We start from the raw sequence: 23,361 nt of genomic DNA on the forward strand, positions 1-23,361 counted from the left end.
GAGAGAGGGAGACACAGAATCTGAAACAGGCTCCAGGCTCTGAGCTGTTAGCACAGAACCTGACGCGGGGCTTGAACTCACAGACCGCAAGATCATGACCTGAGCTGAAGTCGGACGCTTAACCGACTGAGCCACCCAGGCGCCCCTAGAATCTAAGCTTTTAAAGAGCAAAACAAAACCTTAGACATTAAGACACTGACATAAATCTTAAAATCGTTTGGATTCGAATTTGTAATCCCTAATACAACCATATTTTAAAGTGTGCATGCACACATCCCAAATTATAAGAAAGGCTATATAGTAAATTCTTCACGGCTAGAGAACAGGGTCTTATGGTTAATTAATGGAATTGTGATATATGTTGATGAGAAAGTTTAAAAGAATTAGAATAAAACTGAATCTTTATTACTGTATCAAATATAATTTGAGCTTAAGTTTGGTTCACATGGTTCTTCAAGGTCTTCTAGTTCTTTCAAGGGGATCACCATATATTAGAGATGTGAACAAGTACATGTTAATAGAAATTCTGAACTGTGCAAATGCCAGATAAACAAGTTTTACTATAGTTATGTTGTCAGTATAATACGGTAAAGAAGCATTTTAAAGAAGGCCACCAGAGCAATCTCTTCCTGCCCTTCTAACTGCGTTTTTGCACTAATACATACATATTTACATATATACACACACGGACATATACATACCTTGTGCAATGTAGTTATCTGGTGTGGTATCATCTGTAGTTTTAATAAACACACCACATTCTTCTAAAATAAAAACATGGGAATAACAAAATATTTTACAGAATGACCTTAAGCAACAATTCAAACTTTAAATAAAAGCTTATGAAATTCTACACACACTGCTTTTATGAAATACGAGATTCTGTGGTAAAAACAGGCTACAAGGTTTACATTTTTAACTGCCTAACAATAGCTGCTGCTTTTAATGACTTAACTAGAATGTCTAATAGGCCCACCCTTGTATCAACAGCCAGATAAAACTACAAAAGCCTATTTTATACCAAAGAGAAAATAAAGGACAAAAAACAGTTGTAATGAGTGAAAGTGTACAGCTTCTGTGTCTCAATGGATATTACGAAAATTTTCGACCACACTATTCTCAGAATTACCTAAGGTTTCTCTCTCTACAAAGCAGGTATAGGATAATAAAACCACAACAGACGTTTAGTTCTTTTAGTCTACTAAAACTAGAAAAAAATATATGTATATTTTAATAAAATTGTTACTCATTTCAGGCCCTGAATGTAAATGTCACCTTGCTTGAGATTTGAAGGCGTAGGAACTGAAAACTGACTTTGAGGAGTACACTCTGATTCAAAGATTAATGTCTTTATTAGGGTCTGAATGTCATCTAAACCATGGTGAAGAGATTCAAATAGCATTCTTTTGAGGAATCCAGTATTGAAAAGGGAACTTGACCTGGAAAAGAAAAAAAAAAAAAAAATACAGAGAACTGGGTTTGAGAAAGGTCTATTAAAAATAAAAGTCTCAGGGTACCTGGGTGGTTCAGTTGGCTAAGCACTTGACTCTTGATTTTGGCTCAGGGCATGATCTCATGGTTCGTGAATTTGAGCCCCCATCAGGCTCTGCACATTGAGTGCAGAGCCTGCTTGGGCCTGCTTGGTATCCTCTTCCTCTCTGCCTTCCACCACACATGTTCTCTCTCAAAATAAATAAATAAACTTAAAAAAAAAAGTCTCCATAATTTAATCACAACTAACTTAATTTATAGGATGGAGTAAATGCTGAAATTAAAGAATTTATGATTTATTTTAATGTTTACTTTTGAGAGGGGGACAGGGGCAGAGAGAGGGAGACACAGAATCTGAAGTAGGGTAGGCTCCAGGCACTGAGCTGTCAGCACAGCCCAATGAGGGGCTTGAGCTCACGAACCATGAGATCATGACCTGAGCCGGAGTTGGATGCTTAACCAACTGAGCCACCCAGGCATCCCAAGAATTTATGGTTTAATTTAAAATTACTTTCTATTTGCCCACACCTTTTATCATGTTATTTCTCTAAGTTAGTGGGATTAGTTGTGGAAATTTCACTCACAGTAAATCAACAAAGAATTTATTGAGCCCTCAGGTAAGGTGTGTAAGACTACTAGCCCTGTGGTACATACGGGTGTGGAAGATACACCAAAGTATAAAAGACAGGGTTTACCCTATAAAAGCCTATAAATCTAGATAGGACCTAGACAGGCACACAGTGTGAAACATAAGTTTTCATAATGCATATTCTTGTCAGTAAGTCTTAATCCACCTTGTGTATGGTAAAGTGGGGTGGGACAGGAGTAGGTATAGGAGAATTACAGTGGTGATGGTGATTCAGTTAAAAAATGGCACAAGGGTAAGTCTCATCGACTTTCCATTTAATTTGAGAATGACCGGTATAATGGACAGAATATGAAATTCCAAGTCAGATAAACCTGAATTCACATGCTGGCTCCACCACTTACTATCTATGTAATCTTGAGTGATTACTGCTTTTGAGTCTCTTATTCTTCATCACAAAATAGAAAATAAAACTTTTCAGTCTTGTTATGGGAATTAATGAGATAGCACACAGAAAATCCTAAGTATATCCTCAATGAATGACAGCTATTACTATTTGGTTAGCAAATACATATGAAAAGATGTATGACTTTAAAGTGTCAAATGAATGATCGATGTGAGATTTACTAAAATGGGATTTAGAAATTTTGGGTGAAACACCGGAAACTTCAAAGAGGACACAATTTGAACTGGATCTGGGGAAAGGGGAAGAGACTGTGCATGAGAGTAAAGACATGAACAATGGCTCTGAGTGAGGAAATCTTTGCAGGTGAGTCCCATCTAAACATCTTTACCTAAAACAAAAGCATGTACTTTCACATGTCCTTCTCACTTAAAACTAATTTCTTGAAGACTTCTTATATCAAGTTGACTCTTCTATAAGAAGTTACGGTGATCATTTCATAATCACATCCTAGTTCTGCAAACTGTCAGCTGAAAAAAGCCTCATTCTTACTAATTCAGAAATGAATGATCTAGTTTGCAGATCTGCCAGGCTCTTTTTGATCTCACCATCTCTTAGCAGTGTCACAAACTTGTGAGAATAATGGTATAGAAAAATCTGAAAACAGAAAACACTTTAGCTTCATAGGGGTAGAAGAATTATAATTATTTACCTAGACTTAAAAAAAAATTAAATTGAAATTTGTTCTTTTACCACACATAATAAATCAATATGTAAATCAATTTTGAATACTGGCCTTCCTTAACATAATTCCTATGATGGAATTATGTCTCGATAAACCCATTACAAGCTGAAAATGCATGTACTAGAACTAACCTCCCGAACATCATAGCATAACCTAACTACCTTAAACATTCTCAGAACACTTAAATTAGTTAACAGTTGGGCAAAAAATATCCAGCACAATGTCTATTTTATAAAGTGTTGATTATTTCATATGATTTATTGATTATATTGAAAGTGGAAAAACTGAATGGTTGTTAAGTGTACTGGTTGTTGATCCTCATGATCGTCTGCCTGGCTGGGAGCTGTGACTTAATGCTACTTGCCAGCATCATGAGAGAGGACCCGTATTGCATATTGCTAGCATGGGAAAAGATTAAAATGCAAAATTTGAAATACACTTTCTATTGAATGTGTATCGCTTTTGCACCACTATAGAGTCAAAAAATCCTAAGTCAGGAACCATCTGTATATTCTTATGCTTAAGCACATACCATAGAGGTCCAAGTTCTATTGCTGTCTTTCCAGGCATGCTTCCATGACAGTTACAGGGCAGCTGTCTATATGGGTTTTCTGTGAAAATATAAAAAGAGAACTCAAAGGAGAAATGACAATGTAAATAGTAATTGTTAATAATAATTTGCAGCTACTATATAATGAGGATCTACTATGTGCCAGGTATTATGCTAAGTATTTTATATGCATTTAAAAAATTTAATCCTTACAACTCTTTGAAGTAGGTACTGTTAAAATCTCAATTATCCAGATCAGAGAATTAAAACTTGAGAGGTCATAGAAATCCAGGTCAAATGGCTTATTAGAGGCAAAACTTCTACTAGGGTTTAGTCACTATGCTACATGAAACAATTTAAGTAGGAGAAAGTCTAGAAGTCCACAAGATACTCATTTAAAATCAACTGATTGGGGTATAAATTATATGCAATAAAATTTATACGTGTTATGTGAAAAGGTTGAGTTTTAATAAATGTAACCAACATCCCATCAAAATAAAGACCTTTCTCATTAGTTACTTAATGCATTTGGAAAGAAAAATTACTCCTTAGGCTTGATCCATATTCAGCCCCCCCAAATAGGTTAGAAGAATCTTAATTCAGTTTAAAGAACAGTGTGAGACCTTATAATCACAAGGAAATTGGGGAAATACTAGCATTATTCTTAGTTTCCAAAAATGGGGCAATATTTTACTATGGACTATTCAGTTCACTTAAGCCCCAGAATAGTCATTTTAAATCAGACTCTCTCCAACTGACTTCCCCCAGGGCATTCCTAGGTTATCATCCACTTTCTTGGAATGGCCTGATCTGATCAATCAGTTCTAGATATATTCAGAACTCAGAATTACTTGGTAGGGCCATAGGTCTATAGCCCATTGCTATCCAACATGACTGTTATTCAACGTAATTAAATGCCATAATGCACAGATACGAGATCTTATTTTAGATTTACTTAAAGGCTTCTTCCTTCGCTGTTTCTACTAGATCGACTTTTCAGTATTATTGAACTCTAAGCCTTATCATCAACGTTAGATTTGTTGAGAACTATGTTCCAACGTTATATGAATATACTTAAGAAGTCTTTCCTGGAACCATTAAATAACTAAACTACAAAACTATAGGCAGTATTATCCAAATTAGGGTAATTTATATTTACAGTTCTTTCAGTTATACCCACTTACCACAGGCAGGCGGCAGCACACACATGAATTATTAGTCAGTTTGTTTCTTGATGCATCTACAAAATGCTCCCATCATACCAACCTATGTCTTTTCCCAAGCCCCTTACCTAGGATTTCTAAGTGCTAGGTCAGCAATAGCAAATTCCCTCTTTGACAGGTCAGGGCTATCATTTCAAGTTACTAGTAGCAAAAAACGAAGGAATAAAGAAAGAAAACTAGTTCTGTCCAGGTCATTGGTATATAGGCTGTGAAGACAATTCTAGATGAGGAATTAAAAATATTTGGAGACTTCTATTTAAATGCAATGGATTAAACGTGTACTTTATCTCTGCTGTCTCCTAAAGCATTATTAAAATGAGAACAAAGGAATAAAAATCAAACCAAACGATAAATAAATTGGGAGGAGGTAACAAGATGATGAGAGAGGTCAGTAAAATTTTAGAAGTGGAAATAAGGTACACAAGGGGATAACTGATTTAGCAGGCCAGAGAATGCTAAAGCCTAAGCCTGAAATGGGCAGACAGGCTACCAACAAAACAGCAAGCCCACTAGTGTTGTGCGGCTCCAGAAAGAGCTGAGAATTGAAGGTACTGATCATCTCGAAAGATGGGTATAGGGTTGGTACTGCAAAAAAGAGGTCTAGCTAAAAATTTTGAAGGGGTTCAATTAAGACCCCTAGATTTCCTTCTCTAATACCCACAACCAGGCTCTGTGCTTCCTCGTTCCAAAAGATGAAGTTAATCTTGGGTAAGGCTGAACCATTGAGGATCTGGAACCAGGGGCAGCAGTCACAGTTGAGAATAAGGAGGTTTAGGAAAAGAGGCATTAAGTAAAAGACATCATAAATGTTAAGATCTTCCAAGTCTCCTTTCCCCAACATGGCTCCTAGAAGGCTGGTGGAAGATTCAAAGATTTTTCTAGAAAAAATTACCAATCCAAGAAAAAAGACTGAATACGTATTATTCATGGTCATTTGGGGGGTCCCCTAGTGACAAGACAAACTGGTGCCTTCTCATTACATACGGTAAAATCCATCAGTTTACAACCCCTGACTCCAGTGCTTCCAAACAACTTTCAGTGAGCACCAAGACCATCAGACATTTGAGATCTACCGCGACAGAGAACCAAATTACAATACAGAAAAATAGGGAACAGAACAACAAAATAACAGCAACAATTATACAAAACTAAAAAATCTATCCTCCCCTAAATATAAAATATACTCAACTATAACCAATATTCTTAGCACAGATTAGATGGGCAGAAGGCTACCAACAAAACAGCAAGACCGCTAGTGTTGTGGGACTCCAGAAAGAGCTGAGAATTGAAGGTACTGATGATCTCGAAAGATGGGTAGAGGGTTGGTACTGCAAAAAAGAGGTCTAGCTAAAAATTTTGAAGGGGTTCAATTAAGACCCCTAGATTTCCTTCTCTAATACCCACAACCAGGCTCTGTGTTTCCTCATTCCAAAAGATGAAGTTAATCTTGGATAAGGCTGAACCAAGATTCTTGTGAAATAAGAATAGGACACTATTAAAAAAGAAATAATAAGAAAATATGAAGTAACTTAAAAAAAGACAAAATATGACAAAAATTTAAAAAGAAGAGTTGGAAAATAACAATCAGGGATAGCTATAAAGGAGAACTAAATGCCAAAGAAATGAATAGGATTATTAAAATAAAACAGAGGATCAATCTAGAAGATCCAATATATAGCTAAAATTATTTCCTGGAAGACAGAAAAGAGACTTTGAGAAGAAAATTATCGAGAAAAAATAACACAAAAATAGACACATAGATCAATGGAACAAAATAGAGTCCAGAAATAAACTCACAATTACATGGTCAATCTATGACAAAGGAGGCAAGAATATACAATGGGAAAAAGACAGTCTTTTCAAAAAATGGTGCTGGAAAAACTTGACATCTATATGTAGAAGAATGAGACTGAACCACCTTCTTACACCATACACAAAAATAAACACAAAACGGATTAAAGACTTAAATGTGAGACCTGAAACCATCTCTTCTAGAAGACCGCACAGGCAGTAATTTCTCTGACATTAGCTGTAGCAACATTTTTCTAGATATATCTCCTGAGACAAGGAAAACAAAAGCAAAAATAAACTATTAGGACTACATCAAAATAAAAAGCTTTGCATAGCGAAGGAAACAACGAACAAAAAAATTCAGCCTACTGAATTAGAGAAATATTTACAAATGATATATCCAATAAAGGGTTAATATCCAATATACAGACAGAACTTCTACAACTCAACACCGAAAAAAACCAATCTGAATAAAAAATGGGCAGAAGACCTGAATAGACGTTTTTCCAAGAGGACATACAAGTGGCCCACAGACACATGAAAAGATGTTCAACATCACTAATCATCAGGGAAACAAATCAAAACCATAATGAGATATCACCTTACACCTGTCAGAATGACTAAACTCAAAAAGACAAGAAATAATAAGTAAACTGGTATAGTCACTCTGGAAAACAGTATGGGAGTTCCCCCCCAAATTAAAAGTAGAATAACTATATGCTCCAATAATTCCACTACTAGGTATTTACTGAAAGAATACAAAATCACTAATTCGAAAGGATATATGCATCTCTCCGTTTACTGCAGCATTATTTACAATAGCCAAATTTACAAATAGCCAAATTATGGAGATATATGTACATCTCCATATCTCCACACACAATGGAACATTACACAGCCATAAAAAAGGACAACATTGTAGCATTTGAGACAACCTGGATGGACCTAGAGTGTGTTATGCTAAATGAAGTAAGTCAGACTGAGAAAGACAAATGATTCCACTCACAAGTGGAATCTAAAAAAAGCCCCAGAAATGAATAAACAAACAAAAAGCAGAGTCAGACCTATAAATACAGAGAAAATCTGATGGTTGCTAGAGGGGAGGGGATGGGAGGCTGGGCCAAATGGGTGAAGGCGAAAGGGAAATACAGGCCTCCAGGCCTCCAGGCCTCCAGGCCTCCAGGCCTCCAGGCCTCCAGTTATGGAATGAATAAGTCAAGGGAATAAAAGACACAGCATAAGGAACACAATCAATGATACTGTAATGGTGATGTACTGGAATAGATGGTAGCTATATTTGTGGCATAATGTATAAATTTGTCAAATCACTAAGTTGTACACCTAAAGCTAATGTAGCATTGTATGTCAACTATACTCAAAAAAGAAAAAGTAAATTTAAAAAAAAAGAAAATGTGGTACATATATAATAGAATATTATTCAGCCACAAAAAAAGATTAAAATCCTGCAATTTGTGACATGAATGAATCTTAAGGGCATTATGCTGAAAGAAATCAAACAGAAATACTTTATGATCTCATTTATATGTGATATCTAAAAATGCTGAACTCCAAAAAAAGAGTAGACTGGTGTTTGTCAAGACCTGGGGGCAGGGGAAATGAAGAGATGTTGGTAAGAGGCTGCAAACTTTCAGTTATAAAGAGAAGTAGTTCTGGGGATCTAATAATGTACAGTGTGGTGACTGTAATTAACAATGCTATACTATATAACTGAAATTTGCTAAGAGAGTAGATCTTAAATGTTCTCATCACACACACACACACAAAGGTAACTGTGAGGTGATGAAAGTGTTAACTAATCTTATTGTGGTAATCAGTTCACTATATATGTATATAAAATCAATGATACACATTGTACATCTTAAAGTGACACAGCTTTTGTTAATTGTATCTGGATAAAGTTGGAAAAAATGTAAGTTCGAAAGGAAGGACCTCACCTATGAAAAGAAAAGAAAGAAAGAAAAGAGAACAGAAAAGAGTCGCCTGGGTGGCTCAGTCAGTTAAGTGTCTGACTCTTGATTTCGGCTCAGGTCATGATCTCACAGTTCATGGAATCAAGTCCTGTGTCAGGCTCTGCACTAACAGCATGGTACCTATTTGGGATTCTCTCTCTGTCCCTCTCCTGCTCACGAGCATATGTGCTCTCTAGCTCTCTCTTGCTCTCGCTCTCTCTCTCTCTCAAAAATAACTAAATAAATGTTTAAAAGAGAGAAGAAAAGAAATATTCCAGGGCTGGGAAGATGGTAGAGTAAGAGGGATGTTAAGCTCACCTCGTCCCATGGCTACAACTAGATAACAGTTACATCATAAATAACCTAGAAAATGACCTGAAGACTGGAAAAACAAACTCCACCACTAAAGGCAGAGAAGAGACCACACTGAAGAGGGTAGGAAGGGCAGAAATGCAGTGAAGAGCAAAACAGTGTCACCATCTGCCATGGGGAGAGGAACAGATGATTACACCTGGAAGGAAGCTCACTCAATGAAGACAGATAACCATAACGTTTGGCTTTGAATTTCATCAGTTCTTAAAACCAATAGTACTTAAAGCCCAGAATTTTAAAAATCAGTGGACTTGGTTCTGGGAGAGCCTGGAGGGCAGCAGAAAGTGGAGTCCCTGCCCTTAAAGAGAGCATGGAGCCCTTAAAAAGGAGCCCTGTCCTTAAAAAAAGCCCATGGAGATTCAGTGTAGAAACAGCAATTTGAAAATGCCTGGGACATGGGGGAGGGAGAGTCGTTTACTCATTTTGGATCAAGTCCTGGAGGGGAAGGGATTGCCAAGGGACTTCTCTAGGGTCAAAAGAGCTGTCAGGCACAATCTCCCTGTCCCACCCCCAGCATAAACACATGGCTATGTGGAAACCAGTGATATTCACTACATAACTTGCTTACACCACACCATGACCCCTCCAGCCGGACCTGCCTCAGTCCCAGGGCTGCAAGTACCCTCCCCTAGAAGACTTGTACAAACCTTGCAATACTAGGTCTCCTGACCCATATGTTTTGTGTGGCCTCAGTCTCAGTGGCAGTGGCTACACAGGCTTTTTGGAAGCCTCGTGTACCTTGTTAAAATTGTGCGCTCCACCCATACATCCCTGGGTCCCTGCAGGTCTCATTTTGCAAACAGACTGCCGTGCACCTTGTTAAAACTGCACACCCCATCCTGGGGACCAAACACTGCCCATAACAGGCAAATAGAGACTCATTGGACAACTGGACTCAAGAGAAAAGCAGCCAGGACACAACAGCAGGGTGTGTTAACACACAGAAGACATGCCTGAAGCACCAGGCCCTGGTGAAGGGGGCATTACACTGCAGGGCACTACAGGACCTTTTCCTCATAAGGCCATTACTTTCAAGAGCAGGAGATGTAGCTGACCTTCCTAACACATAGACACAGAGACAAAACAAGGAGACAGAGGAATATGTCCCAAATCAAAGGATAGGACAAAACCACAGCAAGAGATCTACACAAAACAGATAGAAGTAATATTCTTAAAAGAGAATTAAAAATAATGATCATAAAGATAGTCACTTGTCTTGAAAAAAACAGCAAAGGACATCAGTGAGACCCTTAACAAAGAGATAAAAAAGAACCAATCAGATATGAAGAACACAATAAATGGCATAAAAAATATACTAGATGGCTAAAGTAAGCAAAGGAACAAATTAGCAATCTGGAAAATAGTGATGGAAAGTAATCAAGCTCAACTGATGAGAGAAAAATAATTCTGCAAAATGAGAACAGGCTTAGGGAACTTAGCAACTCCATCAAGCACAACAGCATTCACATCATAGGGATCCCAGAAGAAGAGGAGAAAAAGGGGCAAAAAATTTATTTGAAGAAAAAATAGTGGAAAACTTCCCTAATCTGTGGAAAGAAGACAGATATCCAGATTCAGGTGGCACAGAGATCCCCCAACAAAATCAACCCAAGGAGGTACATGAATACACACAGTAATTTAAATGGCAAAAAGTAGTGATAAAGAGAGAATTTTTAAAGTATCATGAGCAAAGAAGAAAGTTACATACAAAGGAAACCCCATAAACCTATCAGTGGCTTTTTCAGCAGAAACTTTGCAGACCAAAAGGGAGTGGAATGACCTATTTCACGTGCTGAAAGGAGCAGCACCTGTGTGGCTCAGTCAGTGGCTCTTGATTTCAGCTCAGGTCATGATCACATGGTTCATGAGATGGAGCCCTGCATTGGGCTCTGCAAAGACAGCATGGAGTCTGCATGGGATTCTTTCTCTCCCTCTCTCTGCCCCTCCCCTGACTGTGCTCTCTCCGTCTCTCTCAAAATAAATAAACTTAAAACACACACACACACACCCTCGGGGCACCTGGGTGGCTCAGTTGGTTAAGCCCCGACTTTAGCTCAGGTCATGATTTCATGATTCATGAGTTCAAGCTCCACATCAGACTCTCCGCTGTCAGCACAGAGCCCACTCCGGATCCTCTCTCTCCCCCTCCCCCCACCCTCTCAAAATAAACTAAAACAACAAAACAAAACAAAACAAAACCCCTCAACAAAGTAGGTTTAGAGGAAACATAAAGGCTTTATATGAAAAACTCACAGCTAACGTCATACTCAGTGGGGAAAAACTGAGAGCTTTCTCCCTAAGGTCAAGAAGACAAGCATGTCTGCTCTTGCCAGTTTCATTCAACATAATACTGGAAGCTTTAGCCACAGCAATCAGACAACAAAAAGAAACAAAAGGCATCCAGATTGGTAAGGAAGAAGTAAAACTTTCATTGTTTGCAGATGACATGATACTATATATAAAAAACCCCAAAAAATTATACCAAAAAACCCGCTAGAACTTCGTAAATGAATTCAGTAATGTTGTGGGATATAAAATGAACGTACAGAAATCCACTGCATTTCTATACACTTATTTAAGTAGCAGAAAGAGAAATTAAGATAACAATCCCATTTACAACTGTACTAAAAAAATCACAAAATACCTAAGAATAAACTTAACCAAAGAAGTTAAAGACTTGTTCTCTGAAAAATATAAAACACTGATGAAAGAAACTGAAGATGACACAAAGAAATGGAAATCCATGCTCATGGATTGCACGAACAAATATTGTTAAAATGACCATATTACCCAAAGCAATCTATGGATTAAATGTGATCCCTATCAGGGCTTCTGGGTGGCTCAGTTGGTTAAAATGTCTGACTCTTGATTTTGGCTCAGGTCACGAACTCATGGTTTTTGACATCAAGCCCCATGTGGGGCTCTGCACCAACAGTGTGGAGCCTGCTTGGGATTCTCTCTCTCTCCCTCTCTCTCTGCCCCTCCTGTGCTTTCTCTTGTCCTCTCTCTCTCTCTCTCTCAAATAAATAAACTTAAAAAAAATTTTTTTAAATATGACTACCTATCAAAATACCAACAGCATTTTCCACAGAACTAGAATAAACAATCCTAAAATTTGCATGGAACCACAAAAGACCCTGAGTAGCCAAAGCAATCTTGAAAAAGAAAAACAAAATTAGAGTTATCACAATTCCATATCTCAAGTTATATTACAAAGCTGTAGTAATCAAAACAGTATGGTATTGGAAAAAAAAAAAAAGACACAGAGATCAATGGAACAGAATAGAAAGCCCAGAAAAAACACCCACAAATATAAGGTAAATTAATTTTTAACAAAGGAGGCGAGAATATGCAATGGAAAAACAGTCTCTTCAACAAATGATGTTGGGAAAACTGGATAGCTACATGGGAAAGAATGAAAGTGGCCTACCTTCTTATATCATACATAAAAATAAACTCAGAGTGAATTAAGGACCTAAATGTGAGACTCGAAACCATAAAACTCCTAGAAGAAAACAGAGGCAGTAATTTCTCTGAAACTGGTCATAACAACATCCTTCTAAATATGTCTCCTGAGACAAGGGAAACAAATACAAAAATAAACTATTGGGACTACATCAAAATAAAAACCTTCTCCACACTGAGGGAAACAACCAACAAAACTAAAAGGTAACCTACAGAATGGCAGAAGATATTTACAAATGACATATATGATAAAGGGTTAGTATCCAAAATATATGAAGAATTTACACAACTCAATACTAAAAAAATCCAAATAACTCAATTAAAAATGAGCAGAAGACTTGAACAAACATTTATCTAAAGAAGACATACAGATGGCCAACACATGAAAAGATGTTCAACATCACTCAGGGAAATGCAAATCAAAACTACAATGAGATATCACCTCACACCCATCAGAATGGGTAAAATCAAAAACTCAAGAAGGGCACCCTGGTGTCTCAGTCCGTTAAGCATCAGACTTCAGTTCAGGTCATGATCTCACGGTTTGTGGGTTTGGGTCCTGCATCAGGCTCTGTGCTGACAGCCTAGAGCCTATTTTGGATTCTGTGTCTCCCTCTTCTCTCTGCCCCTCCCCTGCTCTCTCTCTCTCAAAAATAAAGAAACATTAAAAAAAAAAAAAAAGAAAAACTCAAGAAACAACAAGTGTGGGCAAAGATGTGGAGAAAAAGGAACTTTGTGCACTGTTGGTGGTAATGCAAACTGGTGCAGCCACTGTAGAAGACAGTATAAAAAGGGCGCCTGGGAGGCTCGGTTGGTTAAGCATCCGACTTTGGCTCAGGTCATGATCTCCTGGTTTGTGGTTTCAAGCCCATGTCGGGCTCTGTACTGAGAGCTCAGAGCCTAGAGCCTGCTTTGGATTCTGTGTCTTCCTCTCTCTCTATCCCTGCCCGCTCATGCTCTGTCTCTCTCTCTCTCAAAAATAAAGAAACATTTAAAAAAATTAAAAATAAAAAGACAGTATAGAAGTTTGTCAAAAAATTAAGAATAGAACTATCCTACAATCACTCTATGATCTAGTAATTGCAGCACTGGGTACTTACCCAAAGAATATGAAAACGCTAATTCAAAAAGATATATGCATCCTTATGTTTACTGTAGAATTATTTACAACAACCAAACTATGGAAGCAGCCCAAGTGTCCACTGATAGATAAGTGGGTAAAGAAGATATGGTGTACACACCCACACACATACACAAATGGAGTATTATCCAGCCATTAAAAAGAATAAAGTCTCACTATTTCCAACATATATGGGTTTACAGAGTACAATACTAAGTGAAATAAGCCAGAGAAAGACAAATATCACATGATTTCACTCATATGTGGAATTTGAGAAACAACAAACAAAGGGGGGAAAAATGAGAAATCAAAAAAACAGATTCTTAGCTATAGAGAAAAGATGGTTTACCGGAGGGAAAGTGGGTTGAGGAGGATGTGTGAAATAGGTGAAGATTAGGAGTGCACTTGTCTTAGTGAGCACTTAGTAATGTATGGAACTGATAAATCATGCTATTGTACACCTGAAACTAATATAGTACTGTGTGTTAACTACACCAGAATTAAAATTAAAAATAATTTCCCAGAACTAAAGAACTCAAGTTCCTTAAAGGGCTCACGGATTATCCAGGCACAATAAATTTAAAAAGATGAATTAATACACATATTACGAAATTATTTTAGAATACTGGGTAAACAAAGGATGTTTTAAGAGCATTCACAGAGAAAAACACACAAAGGACTAGATATAAGAACAATAGCAGACTTCTCAATATTGGAGGCTAGAAGACAATGAATACAATAATACCTTACGCATTCTGAAGAAAAACGATTTATGACCTACAATTCTATACTTGGCCACATGATTCTTCTCAGGAAGCTACAAAGTGTTCATTCAAAATGAGAAAATAAACAAGGATAGTGGAAAAATATACAAGAGCCAAGATATAGGAGACTCATCAGAAGGAGAAAGCCAAAGAACATCTCCAAGACGCTGGTTAAAAGGAAGCCCCAGGACGACACCTTTCAAAACAAAGGTGGACTTGCAAAACAAAGCACCCAGAGGAGAGTGGGAGCACTGTCTCCAGGGAGGTGACACTGGGACTGAAGATAGCCTGATGCACCTACCCACACAGGAAGAAGCTGTGAAACTGTAGCAAAGGGTTTAGGAATGGATTATGAAAAGTGCACATACACAAAAAAAGGAACAAAAACAGCTAAGGATTAATTCCAGAGTTATCCAAGAGTTGCATTTACAAAAGGGAACATTATTACAGCATATTAACTGGTTCATCTGTGTTGGAAAAGACTTCTAAGATAGCAAATGACCTTGTCTCCTGGTTTTCATACCCTTGTGTAGTTCCCCTTAAGTGTGAGATCACTACATCTAGAGCTCATTTCTAATTACTAAAATATGGCAAAAATGATGGATATTATTAGACTAGGTTACAAAATATCATGACTTCTGTCTTGCTTTTTCTCACGCTCTCTCTGGTTCTTGCTGGATCATTCTGGTGAAGCAAGCTGCCATGAGAAACTAGATAAAGAGGAATGTATGATTAGGAACTGGGGAAGTCACTGAGCAGCAAGCAAGGTGCTGAGGTCTTCAGTCTAACAACTTACAAGGATCTGAATCCAGGGAGTAACTATGTGAATAAGCTTGTAGGCAGATCCTAACCCAGTCAGGCTTTGATTGCAGCCTTGGCAAACACCTTAATTGCAGCCTGGAGACCCTGAGCTAGTGGACCCAGCTAAGCCATGCCCAGATTCTTAACTCAGAGAAACTATGAGACAATAAATGTTGTTTTAAGCCACTAAATGTTGGACTAATTTGTTACATAGCAACAGATAACTAATACAACTTGTAAACAATAGTTTTATATTTATAAAAATATAAACACTGAATACTGATTTAGCCACACTGGAGAAGGGAGGTACACGCATGTGACTAGGTTGGTTTAAGAAGCTGAATATTCTTCCATGGAAAGAAGTTATAGGTACTATAAACATGCCATTTAGAAATAGGGATGTAAACATTAGAAGAAATAGCTCTGATATTTTAGCTGGTAACTTTAGGGAGTATGGCAGGGGTCATTATTTTATTAAGACTTATGAAACTAGTTGACTTTTGAAACAATGTATTACAAGTTGATAAAATTATAGAAAATTCTGAGCGAACTGACTTCTTTGAAAGACTCATTTACACTCTGCAAGGTCTATATGATTGCAAGCAAATTCAAAAATAAATCCAATTTCTTTACAGTAAATAATTAGGTCAAAAATCCTTTAAAATGTTTGATTAAAAAAACAACAACTACTGTAGATAAAAGTTCAAAAGCATAAGCAAAGGACAGCTACTAAAAATTTAAAAAAACAAGAATATAACCACAGAAACCAAGAAAATTAAAAGGAACCAATGAATACCACTTGGCTCAACTCTATGTAAATAATTTCGAAAAGCTAAAGCTAAAACCGTTCCCAACCACTGAAAAACAGGGCAAAGTTCCAAATTCCTTTTAAACAGACTCCAAAGCCCAACCAAAATTACTACTAAAAAGGAAAACTATATACCATCTCATTTATGAATATTAAAACAAAATTTTAAAAATTAGCAAATTGGGAGCCCTGGGTGGCTCAGTCGGTTAAGCATCCAACTCTTGATCTCAGCTCAGGTTATGATCTCACAGTTCGTGAGTTCTAGCCCTACATGGGGCTCTGCACTGACAGCATGGAGCCTCTTGGTACTCTCTCTCTCTCTCCCTCCCCTGCTCTCTCTCACCCTCTCACTCAAAATAAATTCAAAAACTTAAAAAAAATTAGCAAATAGAATCCATCTTTTTTTTTTCTGTTTATATATTAGCTTTTGAGAGAGAGTGCGAGCAGAGGAGGGGCAGCGAGAGAGGGAGACAGCAAACCTACAGCAGGTCCCATGCTGTCAGTGCAGAGCCCAACACTTAACCGACTGAGCCACCCAAGTGCCCTGCAAACAGAATCCATCTTAAGAAAATACTTCCTGGCAGAGTAGTTTATTTTAGAAAGTCAGAATTGTTCAATATTGGGAAATTTTATTATGATTACTCAAATCAGTAGACCTAAGGAGAAATACCACACAATCATCTCCACAGATGCTGACATACATGACAAAATTCAACATCTTGCTAAAATACAGTAAAACTGGAAATGAAGGATATTTTCTTGACATGATAAATGATAGGTATCTCATGCCTGAATCAGAAAGCACCACAGAGAACTAAAGGAACAATGACGGATGCCTTCCATTCTCACTATCAATTAACACTGAAGCAAAAGTACTTGTGCAAATGAAAAGCATACTAAGTTATTAGGAACCTTGAAAACCACAATGATATCTATCCTCTTCAATGCAATCAAAATAACACTAAAAAATAGATGCCAACAGAAGTGATAAAATGAGAAAAAATATTTGCAACTTGTATCACTGGGGTAACACTCTAATATCTAAAGAGTTCTTAAAAAATGTGAAGACTCTAACAGAAAATAATGGGCAACTGTTTCTATGTCCCAGAAAAGTAAAATAGAAACAGCATAAGCCTCATCTTTTTCTTTGATCCCCATGCCTGGCATATAGTAGAGTCTCAGTAAATGTTTACTGAATGAATTTTATAACTGATGGTTTTTGTATTCAGCCAGAAACATGATAATTATTCTTATAAAATTAATGATTTGAAACACCCAGACAAAGAGGTAATCTGACTTATGTTCCTAAAATTAGTGACAGTGGAATCTAAGTTATTTCTAGATGTTTCAACAGAGGGCAGGGCTAGAGAGCATAAATTGAATACAGCATGAGTAAATAACTTTAATAAACTCACACGCATGTCTTGTCTGTTGATGAAAGGAAATCCAGTATAGGAAATAAAGTTAGCACTGTAATCTTTAAAATCAAAGGACAACAACATGTATAATTAGGGATGTGATAAAGACTTATTCATTGGAGGCTTGTATATAAACACAATATACAGTCAAGAGAAGCTTGAATTTACCTTCTACCATATTACCATCCTTCTGAAAAATTCTCTCTTCACACCACTGACAATGGATCAGGTACTGAATCTTCTTGGCTGTTTCATCTGCAGAAGTAGGCCCCCTCAAAACTCGCACAACAACCAACACAAAATGTTCTAAAGCCACTGCAAACAGTACTTCAATGCCTTTGTTACATCGGGCTGCAGCTCTGCAAAAAATTTTTAAGTTATTTTGGGGGCTCATCATGTTTCCTTGGCATTTTTATATTGACAATATTAATTGGACAGTAAACTATGGATGGATTATGGGAAAATACGGAAAATTCAATTCTTAGTGGCAGTGTTTTTAAAAGATCATTAGTATAACCTTTACACAAATTGAAACACAGGAAATAAAGGATGCTTGACAGAATCTTTAGTGACTAGACATTTTCCATTATGGAATTAAGTCAATAAGACTAGTCAGTAAGACTAGATTCTCAGGGTGCCTGGGTGGCTCAGTTGGTTAAGCGTCTGACTTCAGCTCAGGTCATGATCTCACCATTTGTGAGTTTGAGTCCCACACTGGGCTCTGTGCCCCTCTTTCTGCCCCTCCCCTTTCTGCCCCTGTCCCCCTCTTTCTGCCCTCCCCTGCACATGCTCTCCCAAAAATAAACATCTAAAAAAAAAAAAAGACTACGTTCTCTGATTTTCAGTGTCAATTTGTTTCTTGTCATCACCACCACCCTTTCTTTTTATCTATTTTTTTTTCTATAAAAGCTTCTTCTAAACAATGATTGAGTACTACCTGCAGGATAGTATACCAGATGCTGAATGTTAAGTGAAAAATGAATAGGCAAAGTTTCTGACACTGTTAATTTTATAGACTTTTGGGTTAAATTCTAACTGATACATCATTTATGTAGTTTTCCCTTTGCAATTATATGTACTAAACTGATTTCATATGTATTAATTTCAACTTGTTGATGTTACATCATAAACATTTTTAAGCACATATACTAGGTCCTTGGTAGGTATACAAACTGAATATCAGAGTTTTCAGCTAATTAGGAATAACTGCAAAGGTCTATGAAGTTTAATAATCTGTATTATGCTAAGGTAGGAATTTCAATCTAACTGCTGTGAAAGCTAGTGTTGAGGCTAGTGAACAAGCTGGCTGATCATGCATTAGCTATGTTCTCAGTGTCAATTTATATTATATTGTTATATTCTTCTTCTTCTAGCATAATTTTTTGAATCAAACTGGTGCTCAAAGAAATCTTCCTTGCTTTCTTTAGAAATCCTGATGAAAAAAGAACTTTGTTTTGTGGGTGAGACCACTTTGCAGAATCAAGTATATAAGCCATCATTTCTAAAATTTATTTATGTTTATTATTATTATTATTATTTTAGTAATCTCTACACCCAATGTGGGGCTTGAATCCATGACCTCAAGATCACGAGTTACATGCTTTGTCAAATGAGCCAGCCAGGCGCCCATATAAGCCATCATTTTATTCAAACTATGTAAAGAGATGAAATGGACATATAACAGTGATTTTTTCTAAATCTAAAAACAACCTTTGCTTTTTCTTTTCACGGTGGTATCCCCACCTACCCTACGTTGTTACAATAACTGATTTGAAGTTAACTTTCATTCTTATCTCTTCTTTATTACTACTTACTTTAATAAAATTTTTAATTGGAGAGTAAACTATTCTAGACACAAAAGTTTTTAAATCAAATTGTTAACAGATACGACATAAGATTACCAAACAAATCAAGATCACAGACATGAATAGAGAATTTGTACCCTGTGAATTTTTTGAAAAATGCAACTGGCACTTTTTGTAATAGTAGCTCTATCACACAGTCAAACATACTAGGCACACTGCTGTCAGTCTGGTACCTTGCCACTGCAGCTACAACAATTCTGGCTGCTAGTTCCTTGTAATACTCAGTTCGGACAATATTACAGCCATAGTGACGCCGGGCAACATGTTGTGCCTTGGCATATAAAGAACTGATATCTGTAGAAGTCACAGACACTATGCCAAGGTTTCTTATATTTCTGAATGCAGAATCTAGATAGTTCACCGATGTTCCAAAAGGGTCTAGGTGTCTAAAATCAGAAAGAATACAGACATATTTAAAATCATACTAGTAATCAAAATGGTACCATTGTCATTATGTCTAATGATAAAATTCCATGGATTCAAAAGTATTTTACAAATCTATCTTAAACATATAATTCTGTTTTTAAATTATGTAAGAAAATGACCATATGATATGTCAGACATATAAAAATCAATCAGTTTTAGAGAAAAATTGTCATGCTTGGGAATTTTATTTCAAATGCTAGAAAATGTTCCTACTGCTTTCCTTAGGCCAATGGTAAAAAACTGTATTAATTCAAATAAACAACAACCATCTTAATTTTTAACCCCTCCAACACCCGCCCCCCCATCCCAACCCCCCCCCCCCCCCCCCCCCCCGCAATCCAGGCCAGTTTAGAAAGTGACACAGCAAAGTTTTTCACTTACATGAAATCAAAGGATCTCAAATGCATTAGTACATTGGCATCCATTTTGGTCACCTTAATGTTACCAAGATTTTCTTCTCCTTCTTCAAGAATATCATCACTCTCTTCCTTTTCCTTACTGTCTACCACCACTTTCAACTTGTTTAAATGGCAATTTTCCTGAATCAGTGTCACAGAGTTCTCATTCAAGTCATTAATTGTAACCTTAACTGCATTTCCAAGATGTTTTGCCCATTGTAATCCCATTATCCCTTAGGAAAAATTTGAAGGAAAATGAATTAAAAAAAAATTTTTTTTAACATTTATTCATTTTTGAGAGAGAGAGAGAGAGAGAGAGACAGAGTGCGAGTGGGGGAGGGGCAGAGAGAAAGGGACACACAGAATCCAAAGCAGGCTCCAGGCTCTGAGCTATTAGCACAGAACCCAACACGGGGCTCGAACCCACAAACCATGAGATCATGACCTGAGTTGAAGTCAGATGCTTAACTGAATGAGCCACCCAGGTGCCCCAGAAAATGAATTTTTTAAATTAATTAAAGAATAAAAACAGTATATAATAATAAAGTATATACTCTTTTATAAAAACAAAAACACATGTTTCAAAATCTTAGTATTTTCATACATAACTTTTTCTACTTACTCACTACAAAGCCTCTGAAGAAAAGTGACCACACACAAAAAATGTGTTGAGCAGATTTCCATTAATAATTCTTCCAAAACTTTTCTATAATCCAGATTCAAATAAAATTTTTGTTTGTTCTTTATTCTGGGGAATAGGTTTTCTTTTTTAAAATTTCTTATAATGGAATGCTTTTTTCAAACTAAATCTTACAGAGAAAGCCAACATACAATGTGAGTAAGAGTGGAGTTACTCTGCTTGGTGGGTGGGAAGTTGGAACTCCCCCCACTGCTAAAGTTTACCTAATGCACCAAAATATGAAAACAACTTTACTGGACCAATATGTCTCCAAAACTGCACAATAGCATCACTGTGAATTGAAGAGAACAACTTTGTATATGTAAGCAAAGATCAAGAATTCAGACCAAGAAAGCCTCTTCTCATAGGCTCTCTATACCTACTGGATTAGAGTCAGAGGGGACATTCATTACAAAGGAGATGGTGACACGGGCCCAGCCACTGTGGATTAGAAAACCCCCATGTACTAAAAGTATAGACCAGCTTTTCCATACATGTGCCTCATAAATGTAAATATTTAACATCTACTATGCACTATGGTCTTTACAAAAATTTTCATATTCTCATAACAAGCTTGTGAAATAAGTTCTGATATTCACATTTTAGAGATGGGGAAGCATGCAGACTAACTGCTATGAACGGATATAAATTTACAAAGGAACATTAAAAGAAAGGACTGAAAAGATCTTCCCCAAACATTAGCTTTAATGATTTCAGGTGAAAAAAAGAGTAGTTCATTTCAGCATTATTTACAATAGCCAAGACATGGAAACAACCTGTGTCCATTGATGGATAAAGAAAATGTGATATACACACACACATATACACCCACAATAAAATACTATTTGGCCATAAAAAAGAAGGAAATCCTGTCTTTTGTGACACCATGGATGAACTGTGGGGGCGCTATGTTAAGTGAAAGAGAGAAAAACAAACATTGTATGATTTCACTTATATGTGGAATCTAAAAATACCAAACTCATAGAAACAGAGATCAGATTTGTGGTTGCCAGAGTTGGGGGCAGAGGGTGGAAGAACTGGGTGAAGGTGGTCAAGAGTCCAAAGAAGACACACAAATGGCTAAGAGACACATCAAAACATGCTCAACATCACTAATCATGAGTAAAAGGCAAATAAAAATGAAATATCACCTTTACACCTGTAAGAATGGCTAGAATCAAAAAAATCAAGATAAGTGTTGGTGAGGGTACAGAGAAAAAGAAACCCTCATGCACTGTGGGTGGAAATGTAAATTGCTGCAGTCACTGTGGGAAACAGTATGGAAATTCTTCAAAAAAAATAACAGAATCACCACATGAGCCAGTAATTCCACTACTGACTATTTACCCAAAGCAAATGTAAACACATTCAAAAAAATATATGCATGCATCTCTATGTTTACTGTGGCATTTTTTATAATAGTTAAGATATAAAAGCAACCCAAGTATCCACTGATAGAATAAAAATGGGGTATATATACAATGGAATACCTTTCAACCATAAAAAAGAATGAAATATTGCCATCTGCAACAACACAGATGGACTTAGAGAGTATAATGCTAAGTGAAACAGACAGGCAAAGATAAATACCAAGATTTCACTCATACGTGGAATTTAAGAAACAAAACAAACAAAGGGAAAAAAAGAGACAAACAGAACAACAGACTCTTAAATACAGAGAACAAATTGGTAGTCACCAGAAGGGAGCTGGGTAAGGGGATGAGTGAAATAGCTAAAATGTTAAAAAAAAAAAAAGAAAAGAAAAGAAAAGAAAGGAAAAAAAAAGAAAAGAAAAAGAAAAAAGTAAAGGGTTGTGTACAAGGGAAAATGCTGAAAACTAAATTTGGAAAAGTAGGTTGGGATCAGATTATGTAAGATATTAAATTGCTTTTAACCACTACTTTTCCCTGTGAAGAGGAACTTGAAAAGGAGAGCTAACTCACGCTTACATCCTTTTATTACAAACTTCCCAAGAATATACTCCTCTAACCTTTAAAAAGAAAGACTTGGATTAGGTACAGGTGGCTTCTTAGAAATTTTCTACTCTTCCATGATCTTTTCTTTACTGTTAAGTTCTTTTAGGAAAATGTTCTCAGTCTTTAAAATTTCACCTTACCCCACTGCCTAATGACTAGGCAATTTATCACATCACAAAAAAAGAGAGACAACCAAACATCAAATACTTCCTAATTGCAGTAAACAAGTATTCTTGGAAAAAAAAAAAAATCCTATTTGAATCTGATCAAACCTGAAGACTCAACTACCAATATACAGAAATACTGGAGATAACTACCAATATACAGGAATACTGGAGATAACTACCAATATACAGAAATACTAGAGATAAAGAAACAGGTTTTATGAGCTATGAAGATACCATCAGCAAAAATCTAGACTCTGGAAAAGACAATAGACATATAGACAAGCTGTATGTCGACAAATAATCATCACACACGCAAAAAAAAAATGATGGAAATGAATACAGA

The 23,361-nt window shown here is 36.6% G+C and overlaps 1 protein-coding gene across 4 annotated transcripts in view; it reads right to left on the reverse strand.

The window, feature by feature from the left end:
- The window catches only part of TRMT1L (tRNA methyltransferase 1 like), a 40,622-nt gene that overhangs the window by 2,643 nt on the left and 14,618 nt on the right, over positions 1–23,361 (reverse strand). For 3 of the 4 annotated variants that reach the window (XM_019426942.2, XM_019426916.2, XM_019426952.2), the window contains 6 exons: positions 20,180–20,429; positions 19,546–19,758; positions 17,676–17,866; positions 3,758–3,836; positions 1,276–1,439; positions 702–764 (listed from right to left, as the gene is read on the reverse strand). In XM_019426942.2, coding sequence (XP_019282487.2) covers positions 702–764; positions 1,276–1,439; positions 3,758–3,836; positions 17,676–17,866; positions 19,546–19,758; positions 20,180–20,429 — 960 coding nt within the window. The remainder of the gene's footprint in view (positions 1–701; positions 765–1,275; positions 1,440–3,757; positions 3,837–17,675; positions 17,867–19,545; positions 19,759–20,179; positions 20,430–23,361) is intronic. The other variant, XM_019426925.2, reaches the window with a different exon arrangement.

This window comes from Panthera pardus, unplaced genomic scaffold, assembly GCF_024362965.1.
Source record: "Panthera pardus isolate Hobbes unplaced genomic scaffold, ASM2436296v1 HiC_scaffold_21, whole genome shotgun sequence".
In the NCBI taxonomy this organism is placed as follows: Eukaryota; Metazoa; Chordata; class Mammalia; order Carnivora; family Felidae; genus Panthera; species Panthera pardus.